The 23,954-nt window shown below is 43.3% G+C and overlaps 1 protein-coding gene across 1 annotated transcript; it reads right to left on the bottom strand.

The window, feature by feature from the left end:
* Nucleotides 1–403: 403 nt before the first annotated feature.
* Nucleotides 404–19,424, bottom strand: UTP14A (UTP14A small subunit processome component). The gene is made up of 15 exons (XM_030305723.2): nt 19,283–19,424; nt 18,172–18,247; nt 16,871–16,941; nt 15,624–15,688; nt 14,123–14,265; nt 13,671–13,826; nt 8,730–8,849; nt 8,537–8,631; nt 7,805–7,928; nt 7,645–7,722; nt 6,775–7,165; nt 4,273–4,676; nt 3,310–3,503; nt 3,081–3,180; nt 404–841 (listed from the first exon to the last, which is right to left on the bottom strand). The coding sequence occupies exons 1-15, from the start codon at nt 19,306–19,308 to the stop codon at nt 569–571; spliced, it is 2,316 nt and encodes a 771-aa protein (XP_030161583.1). The 5' UTR covers nt 19,309–19,424; the 3' UTR covers nt 404–568.
* Nucleotides 19,425–23,954: the final 4,530 nt, after the last annotated feature.

Raw genomic sequence — 23,954 nt, 5'->3', positions numbered from 1 at the left:
GTGCAAACTACTCTAGACGCAACCCCTGCAAGCCTGGAGGCTCTTTCATGGAAAGAAACAATAGTAGTAACTAAAGTTGAAGCCAGCTTCAGCACCACCCTAGGGCCAGTGCAGGACACAATCCCATCGGACGGTTTGTGCATGCTGTATTTAGGTTCAGAGGTTAAGAGTATACAGTATTTACTACCCCTGAGTCTTCCAATTGGTTATTTATAGTGGATTGTGTCTGATAATATATTTAAGATCATAGGCTATGGTAACTTCTCTCCACTTTGTTTTAGGACTAACTATATAATCCTTGGTGAGAAAATGAGGCTTCCCTAACAAGTGTGGCTGGAAAAATGCAATGGGGAGCACCCAAAGGTGTCTTGTCTGACGTGTGACAACACAGAATACACTCCAGTTAAATAGATAAAAATGCATTTATTTCTAAAATACAGCTCAACTACACTCACAGTGTGCTAAGCCAGTCTTGGAATTGATCCTGCAGCTTGGAGTAAAACTGGGATAATGGAGGAGCAGTTGGGGCTCCTAGTTCTGGGCACCAAGACATCATTCCTCCAGGAACTCAATCTATAGAGTTTTTCTTCAGCTGTTTTTTGTGACGTACAGTGAGTTGTTTTGGATTTCTCTGTACAACAGAGAGGTCCGACCTTGAGGAAGACCGGTAGCCCACATCCTCTGCTTTTATAGGCTTAATGATGTGCCCTGGCTTGGTGACAACTTTGGGCATAGTCAGCTTTTGGAAGGCCCTCTGGGTGTTCCATGTAGATCCTATAGGGGTCTGGATGGTCCTTTCAAATTGCTGATGGTGGGTAAATGGATATGGAAGCACCCGCACCTGGAAAGGAAGGCAGAGTGACTTGTCACAAGCCAGACCTGGGGTGCAGTTGGTAAACTCTAATGGCAGGTAGTTTGGGGCACAGGCCACAGGTATACATGGCTTCAGTGAGTGAAGCAACTGAGAGGCCAAGGCATCCCAATGCGCCCAATCTAACCTTAGAAGTCCCAATCTGCTTGAGGACATCTGGGAGTGGAGGGGACTAATTGGGACTAGACAACCCCCAAGGCTTACCCAACGATCTAGGAACTGAAAAACCACCCTGACCCCATTCCTGTAGTGTAGGAACGCTACACTAGCTCCAGGGCTGCTGTTCCTAAGTGGGTCTTCTTATACAATGCTGTGACTGCAAGAAGCATCTGGACATTTGTGGGTCCCTGGGAATGTTGTGGCCCTCCTACCCTCTTCAAGCTCTCAATCTCTTCTCCTTGATAAACAGGATTTATGTTTTAAGGTTTGCCATGAATCCTGAACTATACCAGGCTGTGATGCTCAGTTAGCTTCATCCTCTTTTGGCATCACAGAACGTCAGAGCTGGAAGGGCCTAGATAATGGCAAAGGTCATCTTCCTTGGTCCCAGAATTTGGCTTAGAGAGGGGAAGTGATGTATGCAAGTAAATTGCGTAAAATGAGCAGTGAATGAGAACAGAACCCAGGGTTCCTTTCCTTGCCTAGTACTATTCTCCATTCCAAACAGTGCTACTTTAGACATTTAAATAATCCTTAAACACTACCTCTGAGGGCTAGAGAAGAGGGAAAAAAACATAAGGAGAAAAATCAGGAAGTTACGAACAGTAGTCTCTGGAGATATTCAGTGAAACACTCAAGAGAAGCTGAGTACTGCCCGGGAGTCCTGATGGTGGTGAAGGACACAGATGGTCTCTAGGTTGAGGGAATGTCTTATTGGGGTAGATGGCTAGATCTGTGCATGTCATGTAAATCAAGAGAAAAAAAAACACGGCAAAATATTCAGTCTTGGGAGGCTTTTCTTTTTTCCTTCAGCTTCAAGCACACTGTATTCTATTGCATGCTGGGACCTGAAGTCTATAGCTTATTAAAAAGATGAGGAAAATCAGGGAGATTCTTGGAAAACTGTCAGTTTCCTGTGACTGTATTTTTTTTTTTTTTTAAGGCAAGGCTCCTAGCAGGGAGGGGTGATTTTACTGAGGTCCATGCTGCCCTTCCTGGCCTGGTGAAGCATGCTTTTTCTCTCTCATTTATCCCATAATTGCCTGTTCATTGCCTATTTTCTGGTTATAGATCTTCAAGTGGGATTACAGTGGTTACGATTCCATTTCTGCAGGGATTGGTTTGCAAAATAAGATCAGTAGAGTATTGCTGAAACGATAATTTCTTACCTCTCTTTTGTACTTATTAAACAGTTCCCCCTCTTTCTCAGAAGAAAAACTACAACTCATTTCAAGATTGTACTGGCTGGGGACAGATCTCAGGGTCACAGACTTTCAGAAGGAAACATAAAAGTCATGGAGTTCAATCTCATTCCTGAGTCCCCTCTACACATGTTCCCATTCTCCCTCTGGACTGGCAGAAAGCTTTTTCCTTTTTTTTTTTTTTAAAGTAGGCTCCTTGCCCAACATGGGGCTCAAACTCACGACCCCGACATCAAAACCTGCATGCTCTACCGACTGAGCCAGCCAAGCGCCCCACAAAGTTTCTCCTTGAACTGAATGCATTGCTTTTCCTCTAACTGCTACCTTATGTGACTGCACTCCACATGATGGCCTTCAACGTACTTGCAGACCATGATCATGCTCAAATTTGCTTCTCTTTGGTAAATATCCCTGGTTTGTCATAACACACAATTTTAATTCCATTCGCTGTCCTGAATGAATACCGGTTTGTCTTCTTTTTCTTAAGATGCAGCTCAAACCTATAGCCTCTCAACATCATCCTGACTATAAAGACAAGTGTGAAGAACAGTAATTCTTAGTTTGATGAGACCCAATTGCATCAGAATTATCTGGGGTACTAGCTGAAAAAACTGATTTGGGGGCCTCACCACTGCTGCAAAGATTACCATTTAAGCCTCAACCTCTTCCCAGTCAGAAATTAAAACAGCAGAAATCAATCTGGAATTATTCATCTCAGAGCCAGTCCGTGAAAAAGAGAACAGCTTTGATTCTGTGGTCAAGATCACACATCGCTCTTTACCACAGAGTGCTAGAATATTCCTCCCAAGCAAGAGAGCGAGGCAGCAAAGAATTTCTCTCTCCCTCACCTGATGAGCTGCTGCATGAACATTTCGCTTCTCATTGATAATCACATTTGGCAAATTCTTGTCTTTTCTTGGAGGACCCTCAGGGGTTTTAATGAGAAACCTGGAAAGCAGAACAGTGGGATGTCTGACTAAGAGCATTAAAGACTTAGTCAAAAGGGCAGGGAGGACGCAGGAGGGTGAAGTGGGAGAACCTGGTGCACTTCTGACAGGCTTTCTTCCCTGTTCTTACCGGCGTCTTTTCTTGGCACTGGGCTTCAGGCCCACACCACCCCACTCGCCCCAGCCAGGCAGAGTCAGGTCCACGTCCTTTGGCTTACTCGCCTCCACAGCTTCCCTCTTCTCTTTTAAGAAGTCTCTGATGACATCATCTCCAGCAAAAGCTTCCTTTATCATCCGCTTTTGATCTCTCTCCTCTTCATCTTCCTGGGAAGAAATAAGAGTGAGAGCTACAGCTTGCCTGAAGAGTTATGGTTCCTGGCAAGAACGTTTAAATTTTGGGTCGTGACATTCTAGCGCCCCCTAGGGGAAAAGCGCTGAACAATGATGGTCTTGCAGTATAAGTGAATTGGTTAGCCAATCACACTTTGATTTTCTTCTCTCTAGGGTAAATCTCCCTAACTCATTGTCATAGACATAATTTTAAGCTTACAGTAAGGAAGCTGCAGCGTGGAGGAAGGAATGACCTGCGTTAGGAGGAGGAGCTCCAAGTGGCCTGGCTAGAACGTGGGTGTCCTCCGGCTCACATCCCCGAAAAGACGGGCACCAGGCACCAGGGCTCCTCACTGAAGCAGTTTCAATTAGTTAACCAGGGAGTCTTGGACCATTTCAGATCCCAGTGAATAAGAGCAAAACCTTGGCAATAGCTCAACAACTATACCTTTGAGTCATCCTGCCTGGGATCTGAGCAGAGCTTTGAGTGCCTCCCTCTTTCCTCTGAGGGCAGTTTTAGAGTCACCCCACAGAGGGTTTGGTGGCTCAGGATTTAAGATGTGGGAATCTCAGCAGCACTCACATATTTGCATCTATTAAACTGTCACTGGGACTGGCCCGGCCCCATATTATTTTGGACCTTTCCACTACTGAAATGTGCCCCCAGCACAACACAACTTCACTGATTCTAGTCCTTGTGCAAGGACACTTCCTGCCCCAGCGGTGATCCCCCACAATAGCCCATGCCCCTGGCTCTGCTCACCAGCTCCTCTATTGTCATGGGCACTGCCAAAGACTTCACAGAAGGAGATTTCGTGGTTAGGAGGTTCTGTAGATCAATCATTTGCTCCTTCTTTTTCTTTTCCTTGGGAGCACCAGGATGATTATTTGGGTTCCTCTCCAGCTGCTGCCCTTCTAACACAGACCTGGGAACCTCCTTATTTTGAAAACACCGCTCTTTGCCCAGCTCTTCTAGATCTTCCACAGTCTGTGCTCTCTCTGGCCTCTGCAGCAACAGGGGCTCCTCTTCTTCCTCAGTAGGGTCCTTTCTCTGGACTACCTGAACTGTCCTCGATGAACTCACTTTCTGCTTCCCAGACTGGTTTTCCTTGTTGAGTTTCTGAGACAGTGCCCTCAATTCGGACAGCACCTCCTGGCTGCTAGAATCTGAGGGAAGAAATGAAAGCTGTCAGAAAAGGAGGCTGGAAGTTGCCTTGTCAATGAGCATTTACTGAGCACACTTAACAATGAGCATTTAGGTGCTCCCATTCACAGGGCTACGCATGATGGGGAAGAGAGGATTCCATTCACTAGATCTCTTGGAGAGTTCACTAATCATTGCCTGTTAAGTAGCAGGCAATAGAGTTTAGTAGTTAAAGGTGGCATGTTTGGAAGCAGATGTCCTGGGTCCTATTCCCAGCTATGCCAGTGACTCACTGCATAACTGGAACTGTGGCTTCATTGCTGCATACAGTAAACCCTGCTTGGAGAGACGGCCCCAAGTTCAAAATTTTAAAAAAGTCATTTTAACAGGTAGTCTCGGAATGCAACTTCATTGCAATTTATAAAAATGTGATGATTTACTATTTGTAATTTACACTGTCATTTCCTATTTGTAAAAACCAAATCCAGCATTTTTTTAATCTTTATTTTGTTTTTTACTTTAGAGAGAGAAAGAGTGAGTGAGCACAGGAGTGGGGGAAAGGGGCAGAGGGACAGAGAGAATCCCAAGCAAGCTCCACACTCAGTGCAGAGCCCAATGTGGGGCTCAATCTTACAACTGTGAGATCATGACCTGAGCCAAAACCGAATCAGACCCTTAACTGACTAAGCCACCCAGGCACCCCCAGCACTGTTTATCTTAAAGCAGTATTTCACACTCTGCTGTGGCCAAGTCAAGTCGCTTGGCATTTTTCAGTCACAAGCAACATGTGAGCAATACCACTAGCTTCTGAGAGCCTGGAGGGAAATATGGCAGCGAAACACTTCTAAACTCTTTTTTGCACTGATTCGAGTCGCCTCCATTCCCAAGTTCATCCTGCTCTCTAGCTTTGGCTTAAAGCCACTCTAAGAAGCTACTTAAATATGGCCTTTGGACACATGTATGTTTATTCCTCAAGGAGCAAGTGTCCTTGCTCATTTTATTTGGGGTCTACAACTTCCTACTATTTTAGGACATCGTTTCCCTGAACCTAAAGGTTTGGGAATGTTCTATTTATCTGTCATCCAAGGAAATCCAAATCCACCTTTCATACCACAAACAAGTGCTCAGTACATTTAGCTAGATGACCATCTTTTGAGGCTTAGGAGAACACAGCTGCTGTTCTGTGGTCCTATAAGGACTGCCACACAATCTCAGCCTGCAGTGCGGCTTTCCAAAGTCCTCTTGGAAGTGACTGCTTGCAACTATTAATCCCAAAACTCTCTGAGAACCCAAAGTAAAGGGCCTGCAACACACTCTAAATGACAGCTCTTTAGAAACAATTTTTTCTTTCATGGAAAAACAGATTCTTGCCATCATCTGAATGCATTATTCTTACAGGAAATAAAATCAGACCCAAGAATCTGTCCAGAAAGCCAAGTGTTTTCTGAATGCAGTTTCCTAAGCGGACTTTCTTGCCAAGACGGGAGCTTTCTGACCTGTCTCAAGGGTGTTAAGGTTGTTAACATAAAATCTCCTTAAGATAACACAAAATATAATATACAAATTGAATCTGAGCATTGGGTGACAATTCTAATTTACCATGTAGTTTGTGGAGTCATTCGTTCCTGTCAAGAAAGTCTCACCCCATATCGGCACATACCAACCAACATTATGAAGTGCTAAAAATGCCACTCCTACTTTACAAACAACAGAAAACTTGGCAGTAATTTGAAGAAATTTCATAATGCCTCAAAATCCACCTGTGTCTGTGGGAATGAACAGCCTCTCAGACTTGCCATCCTACCACAGGCAGTTCTCTTGGGTTTGTTAACTCCTGCCATTCAAGGATGGGGCAGTTTTTTCTGACGACTATAGGCTCTCAAGAGCAGAAAACATGTCTGAACACACATTGTACAGCCATGCAGATGACTGTATGTTAAATGCCTTTGAAGAAAAAGAGTTACTACGTATCAATCTTCTCTTCAGGGACCCATGGCATTCTGTGGAAGGTACCCAGGGCCTAATCACTGTGCAGCACGTGTGCGTGGATACTTTTCCTCTCGCAGCCCGCCCACGGCACTAGCCCTGGGCAGTTCTCCATTTTAGTCCACCATAACTCACCTTTTGGCTCTTGTCTGCTCACCGGCTCGGTGTCCTGGTTGAGCTCAGCCTTTTTCCTAAGTGATCGCCTTTCCTCAAATTCGTTCAGCAAAATTTCTTCCTCTGCCCCTGGTCTTTCCTCTTCCTCACTTTCAGGAGTCTCATGGGCCACAGGCTCTGGAAGTTGCTCAGGATTCTGGATTTTGGCCTCTTTTGTGCCACTGGAGTGATTCCTGAGCATCCAGGGGTTCGGTCCATCTGCATCCATCTGGATCTCATTCACTGCATCAGGGACAAGGAGTTCACCCTCTTCCTCCACATCTCCCTCCTCTTCCTCACTCTCAGAGGCTGCCTGGAGTTTCTGCGTCAGTTCTTTGTTCCTGGCCAATTGTTCCTGCATAGCCTGGCGAGCCTGGAGGAAGGAGTCACAACACGAGTGCCTTGTCATTAGTGACTGCAACAACACCTCTCCTGGTCCATTTCTTAAAGCTGCCTCCTCTCAATTTGACTTAAGTGTTTCTTACCGATGCCTGTTTAAACTGCACCTATACCACTGTGTTAATGGCTATGGAATCAAATGGGAGACAAAGTCTTTGTCCTCAAGGAAATCAACATATGAAACAAGGTAAAAACAAAACAAAACCACAACGCTCCTCTACCCTTTAACTGGACTTGCCTTCAATGCTGTTTCCCTTTCATCTCTCCTTTTCCACCTTGTTTCTGGTTCTTTTCCTCTCTGCCTTAGAGATTTTCTGATGCCTTTTTAGAATCCTGGTTTTCCATTCTTCCTCAGGGCTCTTCCCCAACTCTGCTTCTGCTAGCATCCTTATGGACTGATTTTCCTTTCTGTCCTCCAATTCCATTTCTTCTCTCACCCTGATGGTCTCTTACCTCCAGGTCGTATTTGGCCATAATTGCCTTTGACTTTGCCCATTTCCCACTGTTCTGGTGCTTAAGGCTCATTCGCTCCTGGAAAGAAAGGGCACAGTGAGATCCTTACCACTTTTGGGGGAAAGCCGGTTCAAGGGGTAGGGGAAAGAGGCAGCCTCACCATCATTCTGGCCTTTTCGATTTTTTCCAATTCTTCCAGTGCTGCAGTAGGATTCTCCTTCTGCAGCTTCTCAAACTCTTTTAGGGCTTTCTTGGCCTTTCCTTTCTTCAGAACCTTACGATACCTACAGGGTAAGAGGGCAGAGACTCAGCTGAAACACTGATGCCACACACAGAAGTGTTCCTGCTCCCCAAGGAGTTTCCCTGTGCAGGGGCTACAATGGACATCACAGAGCTGGCTGACTATAGGGAACCAGTTTGGGACCTGAGAGGACTGGCAATCCTCTCAGTCCCTGCAGCCCCCAGGGGCACACCTCTGCAGAGCAAAGAGTCCCCTCTGCTTCTAGAGCACAAGGCAAGAGTAGAAGAAGTTCCAAAGAGGCAAAAAAGCAGGAAGGAAGCCCTACTGGCCTCAACAGCTGTAGAATTCAGAGCTCATTCTGCAGAACCACTCCGTGATGTCCTGGAAGGGAGAGAAAGTAATTGAACAGTCCTCTTTTTAGCAAGACCGAGACTGAAAGGCAAAGCCAGAGGAGAGGGCACTACCGAAGCAGGCAAAACTATGAGGTTCAACTGAGAAGAAAAAAAAAAAAAAAACCCTAGTCATTCCTATTTGGGACCTCTTCTATATGACCCCAGTTACTAGGTCAAAGGTTCTTTCCTAAGGACCCATGATTAGCCGCTTTACTTTCTTTCAGGGAATCTACGGCCAGTTCAATAGGGGCCTCCTTACTTTTTGCTCTTGATTTTCTTTTCTCTTCGAGCCCTGGCCTCATAGTAGGACTGCAGGGCCCGGGCCCTCTGAAGCTCTGCTCGGCGCATCTTAGCCTATAATGAATGACATTTACAGTGACTCCTGGGCTTGAGGGCAAATGATGGAAGGAACAGAGCAAGTCTGGGCGTATAATAGGGCCTATTACACTTACCTCTTCCAGGCTCATGGCTTTGAGAGAGGCCTTTTCCACGGGAGTCAGTAAAGGGTCTGTCACTGGCTGCTTGTTCTTATGGAGGAGGTTAAAAACTTCCTGCTCCAGGGGAGTCCTTGCCTTAAGGAGGTAACATAACATTCGCAGTCTTAAACCATGCTCCTAGTCTCTCTGTTTACAATCCTACGACCATCCTACAACCCAACACATTAATATAATGGGAATCACTAACTGGAAAGGATTGGCTGTTACAGCAAGAGAAGGGGTTCCAGTCTCACTGTTCAGCTGTGTAGGATAAAGCCTTATTTTCTTCCAATTTAAGACAACGTCAGCAACTGGATTCTGAGCCTACTCTTTAATATTACTGAAGGGATCACTCTGTTCAGATTACCAAAATATGTAAAACAGAATACCATTCTCTTAAGTATCAAAGCAGGATGCCCTTAAGGTAAATGCTGGTAGGACAGAAGAACAGCAGTACCAAATTGTCAGTTTTGATAGTGGCAAAACAAAATGGTCCCTGTATTATGTATATGTGAAGCATGTGTGCGTATTACTGTATAGTTAGGAATCTAAGACTCCTATAAGCCTCCCTTAAAGAATATTTCTAGAAGAAAGGGGAGGTTAGGTCTTAGCTCCCTGAGAGTTCAAATTTAACTCTAGCCATTTTCTAACTTTGGCTCCAATTCCTTAGTTTACAGTTAACTTTGCATGCTAGGTAGTCTCTACATATGAATGAATGGACTCTAAACCAGTTACTCCATATGTCCACAAAAGATGCTGTTTACTGCTTGACTGATACTGTGTAGGTGGCTAAAATAATCAGGCCAATTGTGCCACGGTCCACTTTGGTAAGGCACAAAGACAGCCGTAGGCAACAGAGCCAGTTTCTAACCTTGTGCATATATTATATGTGGTTTTCTTCAACAGCCATATACATCATGGTCGGCATTAAACTTACAAATTTCTGGACAAATGCATAAACACACATTATCACACGTTACACAGTGCTATTGATTTAACCATAAACCTATTCTACTGAATAGTAAAGGTGCATGTTCTTTCATTTTTAGTATTTGCCAGTAGTGATCAATCACAGGCTACAAAGTGATTTATAATACACTGTTGTAATCTCCTTCCAATTCAATTTTGCAAACATTTATTGATTGGAGCTACATTCCGGGCACTTGTGCAGGGCACTAGGAATACACAAATAAGATCATTCCTGTCCTCATAGAGCTCACAGCCTTTCGGAGGGAAGAGACGCATGTACCATTAGCAATGTAATCGGTTACATGGTAGTTATATGATAGGAGTAATCAGAAAGGAAGTGAAGAATTTATTTTGATTAGGAGGTGGGTTGGGCTTGGGGAAGGACTTTTTGAATTAGGCTTTGAGGCATTAAGTACAACTCTGTAAAGGTGGGGGGATCAAATGGAGATGAGGGTAAATAAAAACATATCTATGGAAAAGAGAGATATGTAAGGGAAAATGTGTAGTCCAGGGTAACCAAGACGCTAGGTCCTTCTGTCTTGTTCTATAAATAGAGAGCCTTTTGAAGGACTTTAAGTGGGAGAGTGACACTCAGTTTTGTGTTTTGGAAAGAAAATTCTGGTGACTGTGTAAGGGGTTATGTGTGAAGTGCCCAATGATGGGCAAAAATGAAAATCAGAGGAGGAACCAGGGGTCTGAGAGCCACTGCGGACAGAGTTTACAGGAGCAGCATACCACTGTGGGCTGGGAAGGGGCAGCAGTTAAAGGGAGGAAGAGGAAGAGGAATCAAATGGCTGAGGTTTCCAACCCGAGGGACTGGGGTAGGGAGTTATGCCATTGACTGACTTACAGAATGAAGGTCGCAGCTCAGGGTTTGGGAGTCTGGGGAAGGAAAATGCCAAGATGACTTTGTTTTGTGTGAAGTTTAAGGTGCATATGGGAGACCCAGGTGAGGCCTACTGGCCACATGGAATATGGGACTGGAGCTCAGAAGGTGTTGAGAGTGACCTGCAGCATACACAGGTGACAGCCAAAAGCCATGGAATTTATAGAACAATAATAAGAACTAACAGTCGGATACATAAAAAATAATCAGGAGTATGTCACCACAGGAGCCGAAGGAGGAGAGCTTTTTTTTTTTTTTTTTTTTTTTTAACCAATGTGATGTGTCAACAGTGTCAAATAGGCTGAAGACTCAAAGGGCTTGGGATCTGGCGATTCAGAGGCCTCTCACTAATGCCCTCGAGAAGAGTCAGTGGGGTAGTCGGGAAAAAGGTGGGAGAACGGAGGAAGCAGTGGAGACCAGCTCTTCCCAAAGCATGTGCCTCACCAGCTAACAAGATTTATTTTTTTAAGGTGCAAAATGAAACTTACTTGATTTTTGTTTGTACACTCTGGACTAGAGTAGGTCAGAGGGGTTTCTTTAGTGTCTTCTCATAACCTTTAAAAGGCTAGTATATATCATGAGAGGCTAATCTCCAGCAGGGGCATGCAACATTTTCTAGCAATGGAACCCTACCTTTTTGAGGGCATACTGAAAAACTAAACTTTTGAGAACACTTTGGGTAATGCTAGTGTAGGCTGCTAGAGGGTGGGAAGTTACATCATTTCTAGCACTTCGCAGTTTACAAATGCTTTCTCATGCATTATCCCATTTAAATCTTCTTGGAGTGAAATGCAATTTTAGGAAGCTGGGCCAGATGATAGTGTAGACTTTTTGGATCCTTAATCTCCAGAGTCCTTGGTACTTTGCACTCTCTAAGCTGTAAGAAGACAGCGCAGCTGCTAGCCAGAAAGCAACCTCTGACCAAGCGTTTCCTTATTGCTGTGTGCCATTCTGGCCTAATTTCTTAAAAACGAATCTTCCGATAAATGGTACAGTAGATTCATGTACAGCATGTGGGGGCACTCCACTCAGTCTTGCATAGGGAGTTTCTGGAAAGCAGAGGCTGTGCCATTCTTAGTGCAAGCTACTCCTCCACCGTCTCATGTTTAATAACCAGCCAGGCATTTTCCAGCTATCTCTAAGATCACACTGTCATTGTCATTTGCAGAACAATGCATAGTAGTGCACTACTTTTGTGATTAAAAAAAACAACAACAACAAAAAACCAAGGTGGGGCGCCTGGGTGGCTCAGTTGGTTAAGTGTCCAACTCTTGATTTCAACTTGATTTCAGGTCATGATCTCGCAGTTCTGGGTTCGAGCCCTGCATCAGGCTCTGCTCTGACAGCGTGGACCTGCTTGGGATCCTCTCTCTCTGCCCCTCTCTGCTTGCGCATGCACGTGCACTCTCTCTCAAAATAGACATTGAAAAACGTGTGTGTGTGTATAAATATAAATAAATATATATATATATAAATTTAAAAAACAAGGTAAACACGAATATAGCAAACTCTTAGGTTAACAACAAAAAACTTATAAAATGGTTACTTCTAAGTGAGTACAGGGGTAAAAACCATGGATGGGGGATAGGGGTAGGGTCAGACTTTTCACTCTGTATCTTCTATACTTTTTATTTTTGAATCCTGCAAATTGTTATTACCTCTTATTTTTTTCCTAAAGTCTCCCTTCTATCCCGCAGCCACACTTTAAACCTGATCTCTTTTTAATGTGGAAAAGGAAGCATCCTAGAAAGAGAATGGTAGTGACTTCAACAACAATATGAGAAACAGAGCTTATCCCCGTAATAAGCAACAACTTGCTCAATGTTTAGCTATGGCAGCAAGCCATGTTTACTTTGATTAGCTTTAATTAGCTCAACTTCCCAACACATAGAACACTATTATTTCTGGATTCTTAGAAAGCAGAGAAGAAACATAAACAGGGCATCTATCCATGTTTTGGGCACTGCTGTTTTTGACTATTCGTACTTAAAACAAAATGCCCCATTATAGACTCCATAACCAACAGTGTATTGGAAAAGAAAGTAATTGTACCGAAGTTGTTCACAGAATAAAAGTTGAGACTTTGGGGACTAACATAGGATTACCAACGAGGCCATAACTACTGTTCCACCCCCAGTCCCATCATTTACTACTGCTATCATTTCATAAAGAAAAGCTATTTCAACACTATTAAAATGGAAAGGATAACTTCATAATAAAGAAGAGCTGCTAAACTTACATCCGCTACTCTCACCATTATTCTTTTGCTTCAGACGCATAAAAAATTTGCCAAAGATCAGTGTTTGGACAACCCAGCTCTAAGATATCTTTTTTATTTTCTGCAGCTTGATCATAATGAGTTATTTGCTAAGATTCTTGTCATTATTCACAATATGTTACATTTTATTGTGGGATTCCTTTACAAGCAAACTTTGGTTCTACTGCTCATACGTAGTCCTACCAAGGCTCATTAATGCTGCTGAGCTCCTGATTTCCTGATTTTCCCCAGGTCAGAATGTGGCTTTAAAAGCTTTCTAGAGGCACCTGGGTGGCTCAGTTGGTTAAACGTGTGACTCTTGATCTTGGCTCAGGTCATGCTTTCACAGCTCATGAGTTCAAGCCCCGCATCAGGCTCTGCACTGACAATGTGGAGCCTGCTTGGGATTCTCTCTCTCTGCCCCTCACCCTGCACATGTGCTTGCTCTCACTCTCTGTCTCTCAAAATAAATAAATAAACTTAAAAAAATTAAAAAAAAAAAAACCCTTTTTTAAAACTGGGGTGTGAAAAAGAAAACATCATGTTCCCTCGCTACCGGCAATCACGTTTTCACACAAAAACATGAAAATAACCACACGCTGTGTGCTACAAATGGCTGAAGGGTGACTACAGAGCTATTCTGACTATTCCGTGACTGACAATGAGTCCTACTACCCCCCTCCCCCTTCCTTGCCTGTGACATGAAGAGACCGCAGCTGGGATTTTGGCCTATGAGGCCCCAGTCACATGGATGGCAGGCAGTGCACCCTCACCCGCCCAGGTGCAGCTCCTTGTGTGCGCTCACCTTCCAGCTGCTGAGCACATGTTCGATGGGAGCGAAGGCTGACTGCTCTTTCTTCAGGGGAAAAACCAGCTGCTCTGCTTGCCGGTTCTTCACAACGATGGGATCCCATTTGGAGAGGGCTTGTGAGGTTTTATTGAATGCCACTTCTCTGTGGATCTGAAGCAAAGTACACAAAAGGAAAGAGCCATGAAATTAAGCGTTGAACTCAAAGGACCAGCAGAGAATTAGGAGCCAATGTTTCTTAGCCTAAGAAACAGTCAGCATGCTAGAGACTAGCTCTTGCTTACTCCTCAGGATGCATTTTCCCCGAGATTTGTTTTAATCTTTTCTGTGGCAATCACGATTTGCCCTCCCCCCATTTGTCAGGCTTTTCCCCTCCTTCCCTTCTTACCCTATTTTTCCTTGTCAGTCCAATTTCTTCCCCTTAATGGACCACTTTCTCTATAACTCACCCGCTCAACCTCTTCTTTGTTAAGAGGTAACTCCACAGTCTTCTTTGATTTGACTCTATTCAGTTGCTTTTTCACAGCAGCCAATGAGGATGAAGTTTTAACAGGCCCAAGTAGATCTGAAAGGACTAGCTTTTCTCCTGATCCTGCAGAAAGGCCAAACTTTCTGGTCAGACCGAGAAAGGAGGCAAAAATCTCAATATACCATAGGGAGATGCCTCCATAGAAAATGCTGGTAGGCAGGCAGATGTGCAGGGAAGCAGGAAGAATTCTCTTTAACTGCCAGCCATAGTGACACCATCATTCTACATTCCCATATGTGTTAGAGGATGGAAGAGAGGAGAAAATGATTTATTTTAAAGTCATTTGCTTTTCTCTTGGTCGTTCTGCTTCCACTTCTGCCTCAATGCCCTTCATTCTTCACACAGCAGCCAGTTAGATTTTCAAACTGTAAATCACGGCAGGTCGGGATTCTGCTGAAAATCCTCCAGTGGCTCCCTTTGATATTTGGAATTACATCATTCTAAAGGACACGGCCCAGCCAAACTGAAGTAGCCAGTCAGTCACTTCACTGTCTCCCCACTTGCTCTCCCCTTAGCATGATAAACCCCAGGAAGCGGGTCTCCTGTCTTATTCTTCATAGTAGCCCCAGTATCTACACTGTCTTGAAACTAATACATAGTAGAAACATATTAAGTATTTGTTGAATGAATAAGATTGAAGAATACATTGTTATTTGTTCTGAGGGGTTACATTAGTGGTTACTAGAAGCACAGAACTCATTAGAGCTGCCTAAACTGTGGATATGGTGATAAAGCATCTAGACTTGGTATTAGGTTAAAATCCCAACTCTGCAATTTACCAGATCACTCATTCACATTAGGGGAGGTATTACTTGCCCACCCAAGGGATGAAAATTGGTTCTGGAGGCAGGAGAGTGGTCAAAAAAAAATCTTAGATATTTTCAAGTTTTGTGTTCCTCTAAAGCTCAACCCTATTCACCAAAATCTTATTCCTTAGTATTTGATTTCCCTGTTGTGGGAGTGGGGAGGGAGGGAGGCAATCAAAAACAAATGTCCAAAAAAAGGTTTCTCAGGGAACAATAAAGGAAATGGGTTGAGAAACACTATAGTAGGTGAAGGCCCTTGAGTAAGTAACTTGATTTCTCTGAACTCCGGCAGATTATCTGCCTGTCCCAACTCAAAGTACTGTAAGAACTGAAATAAAAATGAAACCATGAAGCATCTGTCTTCATTCATGTCCCTATACCCTAGAAGTAGCTCATCAGTGGGAGACCTTGACTGTAGCCTTTAGGGCTTTCTTCTAGAAGTGGAAGAAACTCAAGGGGATCTGACTACCTATATTCACCCACTCACAGGTAAGTATTTATGGTATGATCCATTAACCACATCAAAAACAATTCCAGGCGGTGGGGGTGAAGCGACCATGATGCTTTTGTAACTCTACAAGCTCCATATACTGATTACTTCCTTTGTTAACTTACCTTCAGAAGTGACATTGAACTCTGAAACCTTCAGACTAGCCTCAGATCTCTCAGCCAATTTCCACCTGAAATTAGGCAAAGCAGAATATAGTAGGAATGAACACATTTTTCTGGAGAACAAACACTTCTCTCTTCAAAGAAGGCTTTGGTTTCATGTATTTCTGTTTTAGAATCAGGTTTTGTCACAAAGAAACCAGGAAATCTGTTCCTATCCTGGACTACGTAGTCTAACCATCTCTTTTTTGTTTTTTAACGTTTTATTTATTTTTGAGACAGGGAGAGACAGAGCATGAACAGGGGAGGGTCAGAGAGAGGGAGACACAGAATCTGAAACAGGCTCCAGGCTCTGAGCTGTCAGCACAGAGCCTGACGTGGGGCTCGAACTCACGGACCGTGAGATCATGACGTGAGCCGAAGTTGGCCGCTTAACTGACTGAGCCATCCAGGCGCCCCACCATCTCTTTTTTTAAGTAGGTTCCACGATCAATGTGGGACTTGAACTCATGACCCTGGAATCAAAAATCAGATGCCCTACCAACTGAGCCAGCCAGGTGCCCCTAACCATCTCTTAGTGTAGACTCAGCCCTTCAAAAACACAAGGCAATATTAGATAGGCATAATGGAAAAGGTACTGGGACTTGGATTCAAACACACCTGGATCTGAATCCTGGACCTGTCACTTATGAGCAAAGTGACTTTGGGGCAAGTCAATTACCTTCTCTAATGGCAATAAGTAGTGCCTAGTCAATGCTTCAAAAGACTGTAAGTTTGGATTAAGAATTAAAATGCACAAAGGCCTAACACAATAACCACTAATAATTACATCACGGTTACTGTATGCTGGGCATTGGCTTAAGATCTTTACATTTATTAACTCATTTAAATGTCATGATGGCCCTCTGATGTAGGTAATATTATTAATCTTATTTTCTATTTGAAGAGTTGAGGTGTAGAGAGGATAAAAATTTGCCTACACAGTCTGTCTTCAAAGTATGTGCTCTTAATAATGATGCTGACACTTGTGTCTTCATTGTCTTAGGCGCTCAATAAATGTTTTTTTTTTTTTTTTTACTTTTTATGTAATCTCTACACCCAACATGGGGCTCAAACCTACAACCTTGAGATCAAGATTCACATGCTCTACTGACTCAGCCAGCCAGGCGCCCCAGTACTCAGTAAATGTTAGCTGCAGATCTGTCTCATGGAAGGAGCTAGTTATAGCCTGTCCAAACAGATGGGAATGTTACCTATTGTTTCCATCAAGGGAACTGATTGCTTCCAGAAGCTTTTGATGCTTTCTCTCTCCATCAATGTCCTCCTAGAGACAGTAAAGGAAAAACCATCAGAACAATAATGAAAAGGAAAAGACAGCATGGAAATTGAGGCCCATATAAAATTTTTTGCTATTTTGGTCAGTGGAGAACTGGGGAATCAGGTGAGGTCTAGTGTGCAGGCATTCAAGCTGAAACAAAGAACTGCTTCAAAAGCCAGACTCCCTCATTATGAGGACCACAGTGCCTAGTGATCTGTAGCTAATGTCATGCTTCTGTCTTAATCAGTCTTGAGAAGAAAAGTGCTATGAGAATGTTTCTGTATGGAATATATAGTATGATCTGACACAGAAACATTAATGTCAAAACCCCCCACAATGTAAGTAGTTTTGTCAAGAGAATAAACAGTTAGAATTCCTATAGAATCTGTTGGAGAGTCAGCTTAACTATGTGTATTTTAGTCAGACACAGTCTGTTACTTATGATGGTTTGTTTGACTTATGATTTTTTGACGTTATGATGGTGAGAAAGTGACACACATTCAGTAGAAACTGTATTTCAAATTTAAATTTTGATCTTTTCCAGGCTAGCAATATGTGATATGATTCTTGGGATGCTGGCTGGTGGCAGCGAGCTGTACCTCCTGGTCAACCACATGATCATAGGGGTAAATAACTAATACACTTAGAACCATTCTGTACCCATACAACCACTCTACTTTTTATTTTGAGTAGTCAAGGAATTACATAAGATATTCCACACATTTATTATAAAACAGACTTTGTGTTAGAGGATTTTGCCCAATTGTAGATTAATGTAAGTGTTCAGAGCAAGTTTAAGGTAGACTAAACTAAGCTATGATGTTCAGTAGTTAGGTGCATTGAATGTATTTTCCACTTATGATATTTTCAATCTATGATGGGTTTATCAGGATGTAATCCCATCTTAAGTGGAGGAAGATTTGTAATTACGTAACTATAAAAATCCAAACTTGGGAAATACGGAAATCATATAATGAAGACCATGTGTTTTGTTCTTATACACTCAACTATACTTAGGCAACTTGGAAACAGTGTATCTTATAGTCTTTCAATTTCCATAGCACACTTAATACAGTAACTTTTACATGAGATACTATATTACTTTGTAATTTATTTGCAACACCGTAACAAATATAAACAATGTTGCCATAATTTTTCTTTCCAGGAAAGTGCTGTCTATCCTAATTGCCAGGCAGAAGGGGTACCAGAGAAGGCAGTATAGCAGTTGCCACCCACCTCATCTTCACTGGGGCTCAAGGGGTAGTCTTTGGGCAAATCCTCTAATTCTTCCTGTTGGCTTAAAGCCAGAAGGCTGTTAAAGGAGACAAAAGAGAAATATTATCAATTGAAATAACTTCTATTAAAACAATCTCCAGGACATAACTTCAGTTTTTAAGCACAGAACAGCCCTGTTCCCTGGAAGAGGCACAAACCAAACAGCATGGGCATCTTTGGAAATTTGTCAAGACATTAAATTTAGCCTGAAGTCAGGCATCAACCCCAAGGGGTGAGCACTGGGTGGTGATACCCCTATAGAAGTGCATGAAATGAAAAAGAGGTAACCCTCTTCAGTGATTGGTATTGCATTTTCCACGGGCATCCGGGAGGCTGTAAAAATGTCAGACTCTAGGTAAGGTGACAGAAGACACTGTTGCTGGCCCTTGAGGCAAGGCAGTTTCACCATTAATATTCCTAAGCATCCTCCACACGGAAGACACCTTTATAGGTGCAACTTACTCAAAAGTGACAAGTTAATCACTTGTTCCCAGAAATGGGAAAAGAGGGAATTGGACGAAAGCAGCCAAGTAAGCTATTTTCCCTGGGGCTTCCTCGGCAAAGTAGATGCTTAACTAAGGAGACTGGTACCCTGAACCAAATTACAGACTCTATTAGTACCTAACAGTATATATCAATCTTTACAAGGCAACCTTTACTAAACGGATTATATTTAGTGATACTATGGGGGGAATGAAGCATCAGAGGAGAAAATGACTCCTATCAGCAAAGGTTCCCAGAATAAGGGGTATTTATAACGCAGGCACTCCCCGTGCCCCAGCGGCAGCAGCAGAAAGAGGAGTCACGTGACGAGTAAAGTACAACAAATTAGCTGGACAGGGACAGGCCACATCAGGACCAACAGGGATGAGGCTAAAAAGCTGCGGAGCGGAGGGAGCGAATTAAATGAAATTAAAAGGACTTTTCACGGATGCTATTGCGAAAATCGTAATGAATGGTGAGGTCTTGGAAGAGGAACAACTGTTGTCTAAGACAGCTCCCACTTAGCAGAAGCCGGGGAACCTGGCCCCCAACGACACCCACAACCCCCGCTCCAGTCTTCACCCCTCACCTTTCCGCAACCCCCGCCGCGCTCATCTCGGTACCCTGTCTCTCTCACATGGACCAGGAGCGGAAGCCGAAAGAAAAGCAATTTCCGTGCCGGCCGCAAAGCAACTTCTGCTTCCGCCAATCACGCGCTGCGCGTCGCGTCACTTCCGCTCCACCCCAAGGCATGCGGGGAACCGGAGACGCCTGGGGGGGGGGTGGCCTGCGGGAAACGGGGAGGCTGGAGAGGAAAGCCTGTCACCGGGCGGAGCTTTGCCTCCTGTCCTGTCCCCTGCCCGCCGTCCTCTCCGGCGAGCGCCGGTGTCCGCGCTCGGGTTCCTGCTTCCCGCACGGTCCAAGGTGGATGAGCTTAGGGCGAGGGCGCTGCGCTGCCTGGGACCGGCTGAGCCTTGGTTGTCGCCACCTGATCCGAAAGGAAAGGCTCCAGCGCCCACCCGTGTTCCGCAGCGTCCTGCGAGCCCGCCGCCGGGCAGCTCGAGGCTTTATCGAGGGCCCGTGAGGTCTCCAGCATGTGCTAGGTCCCGGAGATTGAGCGGTGGACGGAGCAAGTTTCCTCCCCTGCTAAGGAAAAACGCCCTTTCGTCTCGTGCCCCCTTGTAATTGCAGCTCCAGGTTCCTCCTTCCCTGCGTAACGAAGGTTCCTCCAAGAATCGGCTGGACCGGTGGCTGCAACTTCCTCACCTCCTGTCAACTATTAAGAATTTTTTAAATAAAAAAGTAGAAAAGTCGTATACGAAAACATTCTTGCTGTCTATTTTAAGCCACTTCCATTTTGCTTTCGCCCCACTAGTACACTGAAACCGCTCTGAACAAGATTGTCACACCCTAGGTTGCTAAATAAAATGGTGACTTCTCAGTCTTTGTCTTCCCAGAACTTTGTGTGGTATTTGGTACTGTTGGTTTCTTTTCTTACTCATATTCAGTTCATGTTTTTGACCATTTACCATGTGCCAGGCCTCTAGGCTCGAGGGTACATTGGTGCACAAAACAGACATGTTCCATGGCTTCACAGGACTGACTTTCTAGTGGCATTAAAGATAAATTCGTCGTTGTTGAAATTCCTTCCTGGGCTTGCATGACACGGCTCTCTCCTAGCATCTTAGCTTTATGGCCACCTCCGTCAGTCTTCTCTGCTGGATACTTTTTCTGTACTTATTCCCTAAATGATGATGGCTCTGCTCTCCCCAGGCTCTGCTCTCAGCCTGTCTATTCTACATGCTCTCCTTAAGCCTTTAACACTTGTATGAGAACTCTAAAATCTCTACCTCTAGCTCAGATCTCATTCTTGCTCCAGTCTAGCTCCAGACTACTATCTCTGATTGCCTCCTGGCAGTCCTTTTGTCCCAAAGACACATCAAACATGAGGTGTCCAATAATTTCTATCTTTTCCACCAGAGTTCCGTATTTGACACCATCCCTTACTAGTTGGTCAAGTCAGAAGTCAGAGCCATCTTTGATTCCTCTCTATGCTTCATAGCTGCTCCTCACATTGTTGGATTTACATTCCCAATCTCCCTCTTGAACCTTTCCATCATCATCCATTACACCCTTGCAATTTCAAGCCTGTGGTACTGCCATAAACTGCTAAAGGGGAACATTATAGCATATTGATGAAGAGCATGAGCTATGAACTGGACTCTCTGGGTTTTCTTTAACTTTATTTGTTTGAGAGATACGCAGCATGCGTGGGGGAGGGGCAGAGAGAGAGGGAGAGCCAGAGACTCCCAAGCAGAATCCCAAGCAGATTCTGTGCTGCCTGTACAGAGCCCGATCCCAGGAACCTCAAGATCATGACCTGAGCCAGAACGAACTGCTGGATGCCTAACTGGCTGAGCCACCTAGGCGCCCCTGGACTCTCTGGGTTTTAATTTTATCTCTACCACTTACTACCTTTATAATTCTTGAATGAGTCACTTCTCTGTGCCTTTGTTTCCTCATCTTTAAACTGGGTATGACAGTACATTGGGTAGTTGCGAGGACTAAGTGAATTAATATACATAAAGCACTAAAATGGAAAGCCCTTAGAATAATACCTGTCACACATTAAATGTTCAATAAATGTTAGCTATAATAATTATTTTGTACTGACTTTTCAGTCTTTAGTTTCTCTTCATCTAATCCTGTAAGTCTGATCATGTCACACCCCTACTGAAAAGATGCAGATAGACCCTCATCACCTTCAAGATAAAATTTTAAAAATCTCTAGTCCTTGTCTACCTCTCCAACCTCTTTGGAATTGTTTGCTGCTTCCCCCAAGGCACTCCAAATTATAAATATATAAATTATAAATATAAAAATATAAATGTATACATATATTTAATGTTTATTTTGAGAGAGAGAGAGAGAGAGAGAGAGAGAGAGCAAGTGGGAAGCAGCAGAGGGCGAGAGGGAGACACAAAATCTGAAGCAGGCTCCAGGTTCTGAGCTGTCAGTACAGAGCCCAATGCGGGGCTTGAACTCACAAACTGAGATCACGACCTGAGTCAAAGTCAGACACTTAACTGACTGAGCCACCCAGGCACCCCTCCAAATTGTATTTTTATGGACAGATGATGTTCTCTTAATCTTATAAAAAGTACAAATAAAAGCATTTTAAGAAAACATTGACTTTTTTATTGATCTATACTTAATCTAAGTAAAGACAGTGTGTTTGCTATGCAAATACAGCCTTGAGGCAAGTTCCCTAGGTACTCCCCTTCTCCAGCTCTAACCAGACTGCTGCCCCCTTTCCCTCTTATGTAGAATTATGGAACAACAATACAATGTTTCAGCTGAGAAGAAGAAGGAGGCAGGGCTTCCTTCTGAGAAACTGGTAAGAGTATTCTGATCAATGGAAACAATGTATACTCAGGCCCTCTGGGCTGGGAAAAGCTTGTTACATTTTAGCAACTGAAAGGCCAGCGTGGCTGAGTGGTGGTGAACAAGAAGGTGAAATATAACAGAGAAGGATGGAAAGATGGACAGGATTCAGGTCTTGTAGGGTCTCTAGGCCATGGTAGAATTCAGATTTTACTCTACATAAAATGGGCCACGATGTATTTGTTGTGTAGGGGTTATGTAGGAGAGTGACGTAATGCAAATTTTACTAAACTCATTTTGTCCATTGTGCAGAGAATGGATTGGCGGGGTTGGGGAGTGGGCACAAGAGGAAGCAGAGGGATCAGTAGGGAAACTATTGTGTAGTACAGTCGGAGATGGTGATAACTTGCAATAGGGTGGTGGCTTTGGAGATAGAGTCATTGATGGACTCACCAGAGAAATGTGGGAGGCAAGGGAAAGAGAAAGATTATGCTTATATTACTGGCTTGAACAAGTACGGTAGATTATTTATTATGATATAGAAGAAATGGAAATGCAAGCTGGTGCAGCCACTAGAAAAACAGCATGGAGGTTCCTCAAAAAACTAAAAATAGAAGTACCCTACGACCCAGCAATTGCACTACTAGGCATTTATCCATGGGATACAGGTGTGCTGTTTTGAAGGGACACATGCACCCCCATGCTTATAGCAGCACTATCAACAATAGCCAAAGTATGGAAACAGCCCAAATGTCCATCGATGGATGAATGGATAAAGAAGTTGTGGTATATATATACAATGGAGTATTACTGGGCAATCAAAAAGAATGAAATCTTGCCATTTGTAACTATGTGGCTGGAACTGGAGGGTATTATGCGTGAAATTAGTCAGAGAAAGACAAAAATCATAAGACTTCACTCATATGAGGACTTTAAGAGACAAAATAGATGAACATAAGGGAAGGGAAACAAAAATAGTATAAACAGGGAGGGGAACAAAACATAAGAGACTCATAAATATGGACAACAAACAGGGTTATTGGAGGGGTTGTGGGAGGGGAAATGGGCTAAATGGGTGATGGGCACTAAGGAATCTGCTCCTAAAATCATTGTTGAACTATATGCTAACTAATTTGGATGTAAATTAAAAAAAAATAAAAAATAAAACAAGTTTAAAAAAATAAAAAAATATTGGTGAAAAAAAAAAAGATGTAGAAGATTAATAATGGAGGGAACAGATTTGGGGAGTGAGACCAAAAGTTCAGTTTAGTACTTTTGAGGTTTGAAAGCAAGGTACCTAAGTGGAGATATCAAGTATGTAGTTGGCTATAGGAGTTGTGAAAGATAATTAGTTAAGAGCCTTTGATCTCAGTCACAGCTGTTAGTGATTATCAGTAAATAAAAATATGTTTTCTCCCTACAAGTATATTTATCAACTGACTTACATTTCACAAAAAATACCCAGGCTCAGGCAAAACTTGCAACATGGCAACAATTGTGATGTTACCATAAATTCATGATGTTGTATGCCCTGTAGCATCTAACCTAGTCCTTGAACAATAATAAGTGACTCACTAAGTATTTTTTGAATTAATGGTTGAATAAAGCCACAATATTTCCATGCTATTCATTCTCATAAAAGATGCTTGTTAATAATTATTTGTGCAGGCAGAAATATTACAGGTTCAGTTCCTGACCATTGCAGTAAGGTGAATATTGCAATAAAGCGAGTCAAATTAATTTTTTTGGTTTCTCAGTGCATATAAAAGTTAAGTTTACCCTATACTGTAGTCTATTAAGTGTCCAAATAGAATTATGTCTAAAAATGTAAATACCTTAATTAAAAAACACTTTCTGCTGAAACATGCTAACCATCA

This window comes from Lynx canadensis, chromosome X (assembly GCF_007474595.2).
Source record: "Lynx canadensis isolate LIC74 chromosome X, mLynCan4.pri.v2, whole genome shotgun sequence".
NCBI lineage: Eukaryota > Metazoa > Chordata > Mammalia > Carnivora > Felidae > Lynx > Lynx canadensis.
This window is presented reverse-complemented; position numbering and strand designations above follow the sequence as displayed.

Coding starts and splice junctions, on each gene's coding strand:
- UTP14A (XM_030305723.2), bottom strand. CDS start 19,308: ATGAGCGCGGCGGGGGTTGCGGAAAG. Junction 3,181..3,309: donor AGTGCCAAGAAAAGACGCCG/GTAAGAACAGGG, acceptor TCTGCTTTCCAG/GTTTCTCATTAAAACCCCTG. Junction 842..3,080: donor TTCATGCAGCAGCTCATCAG/GTGAGGGAGAGA, acceptor CTTCCTTTCCAG/GTGCGGGTGCTTCCATATCC.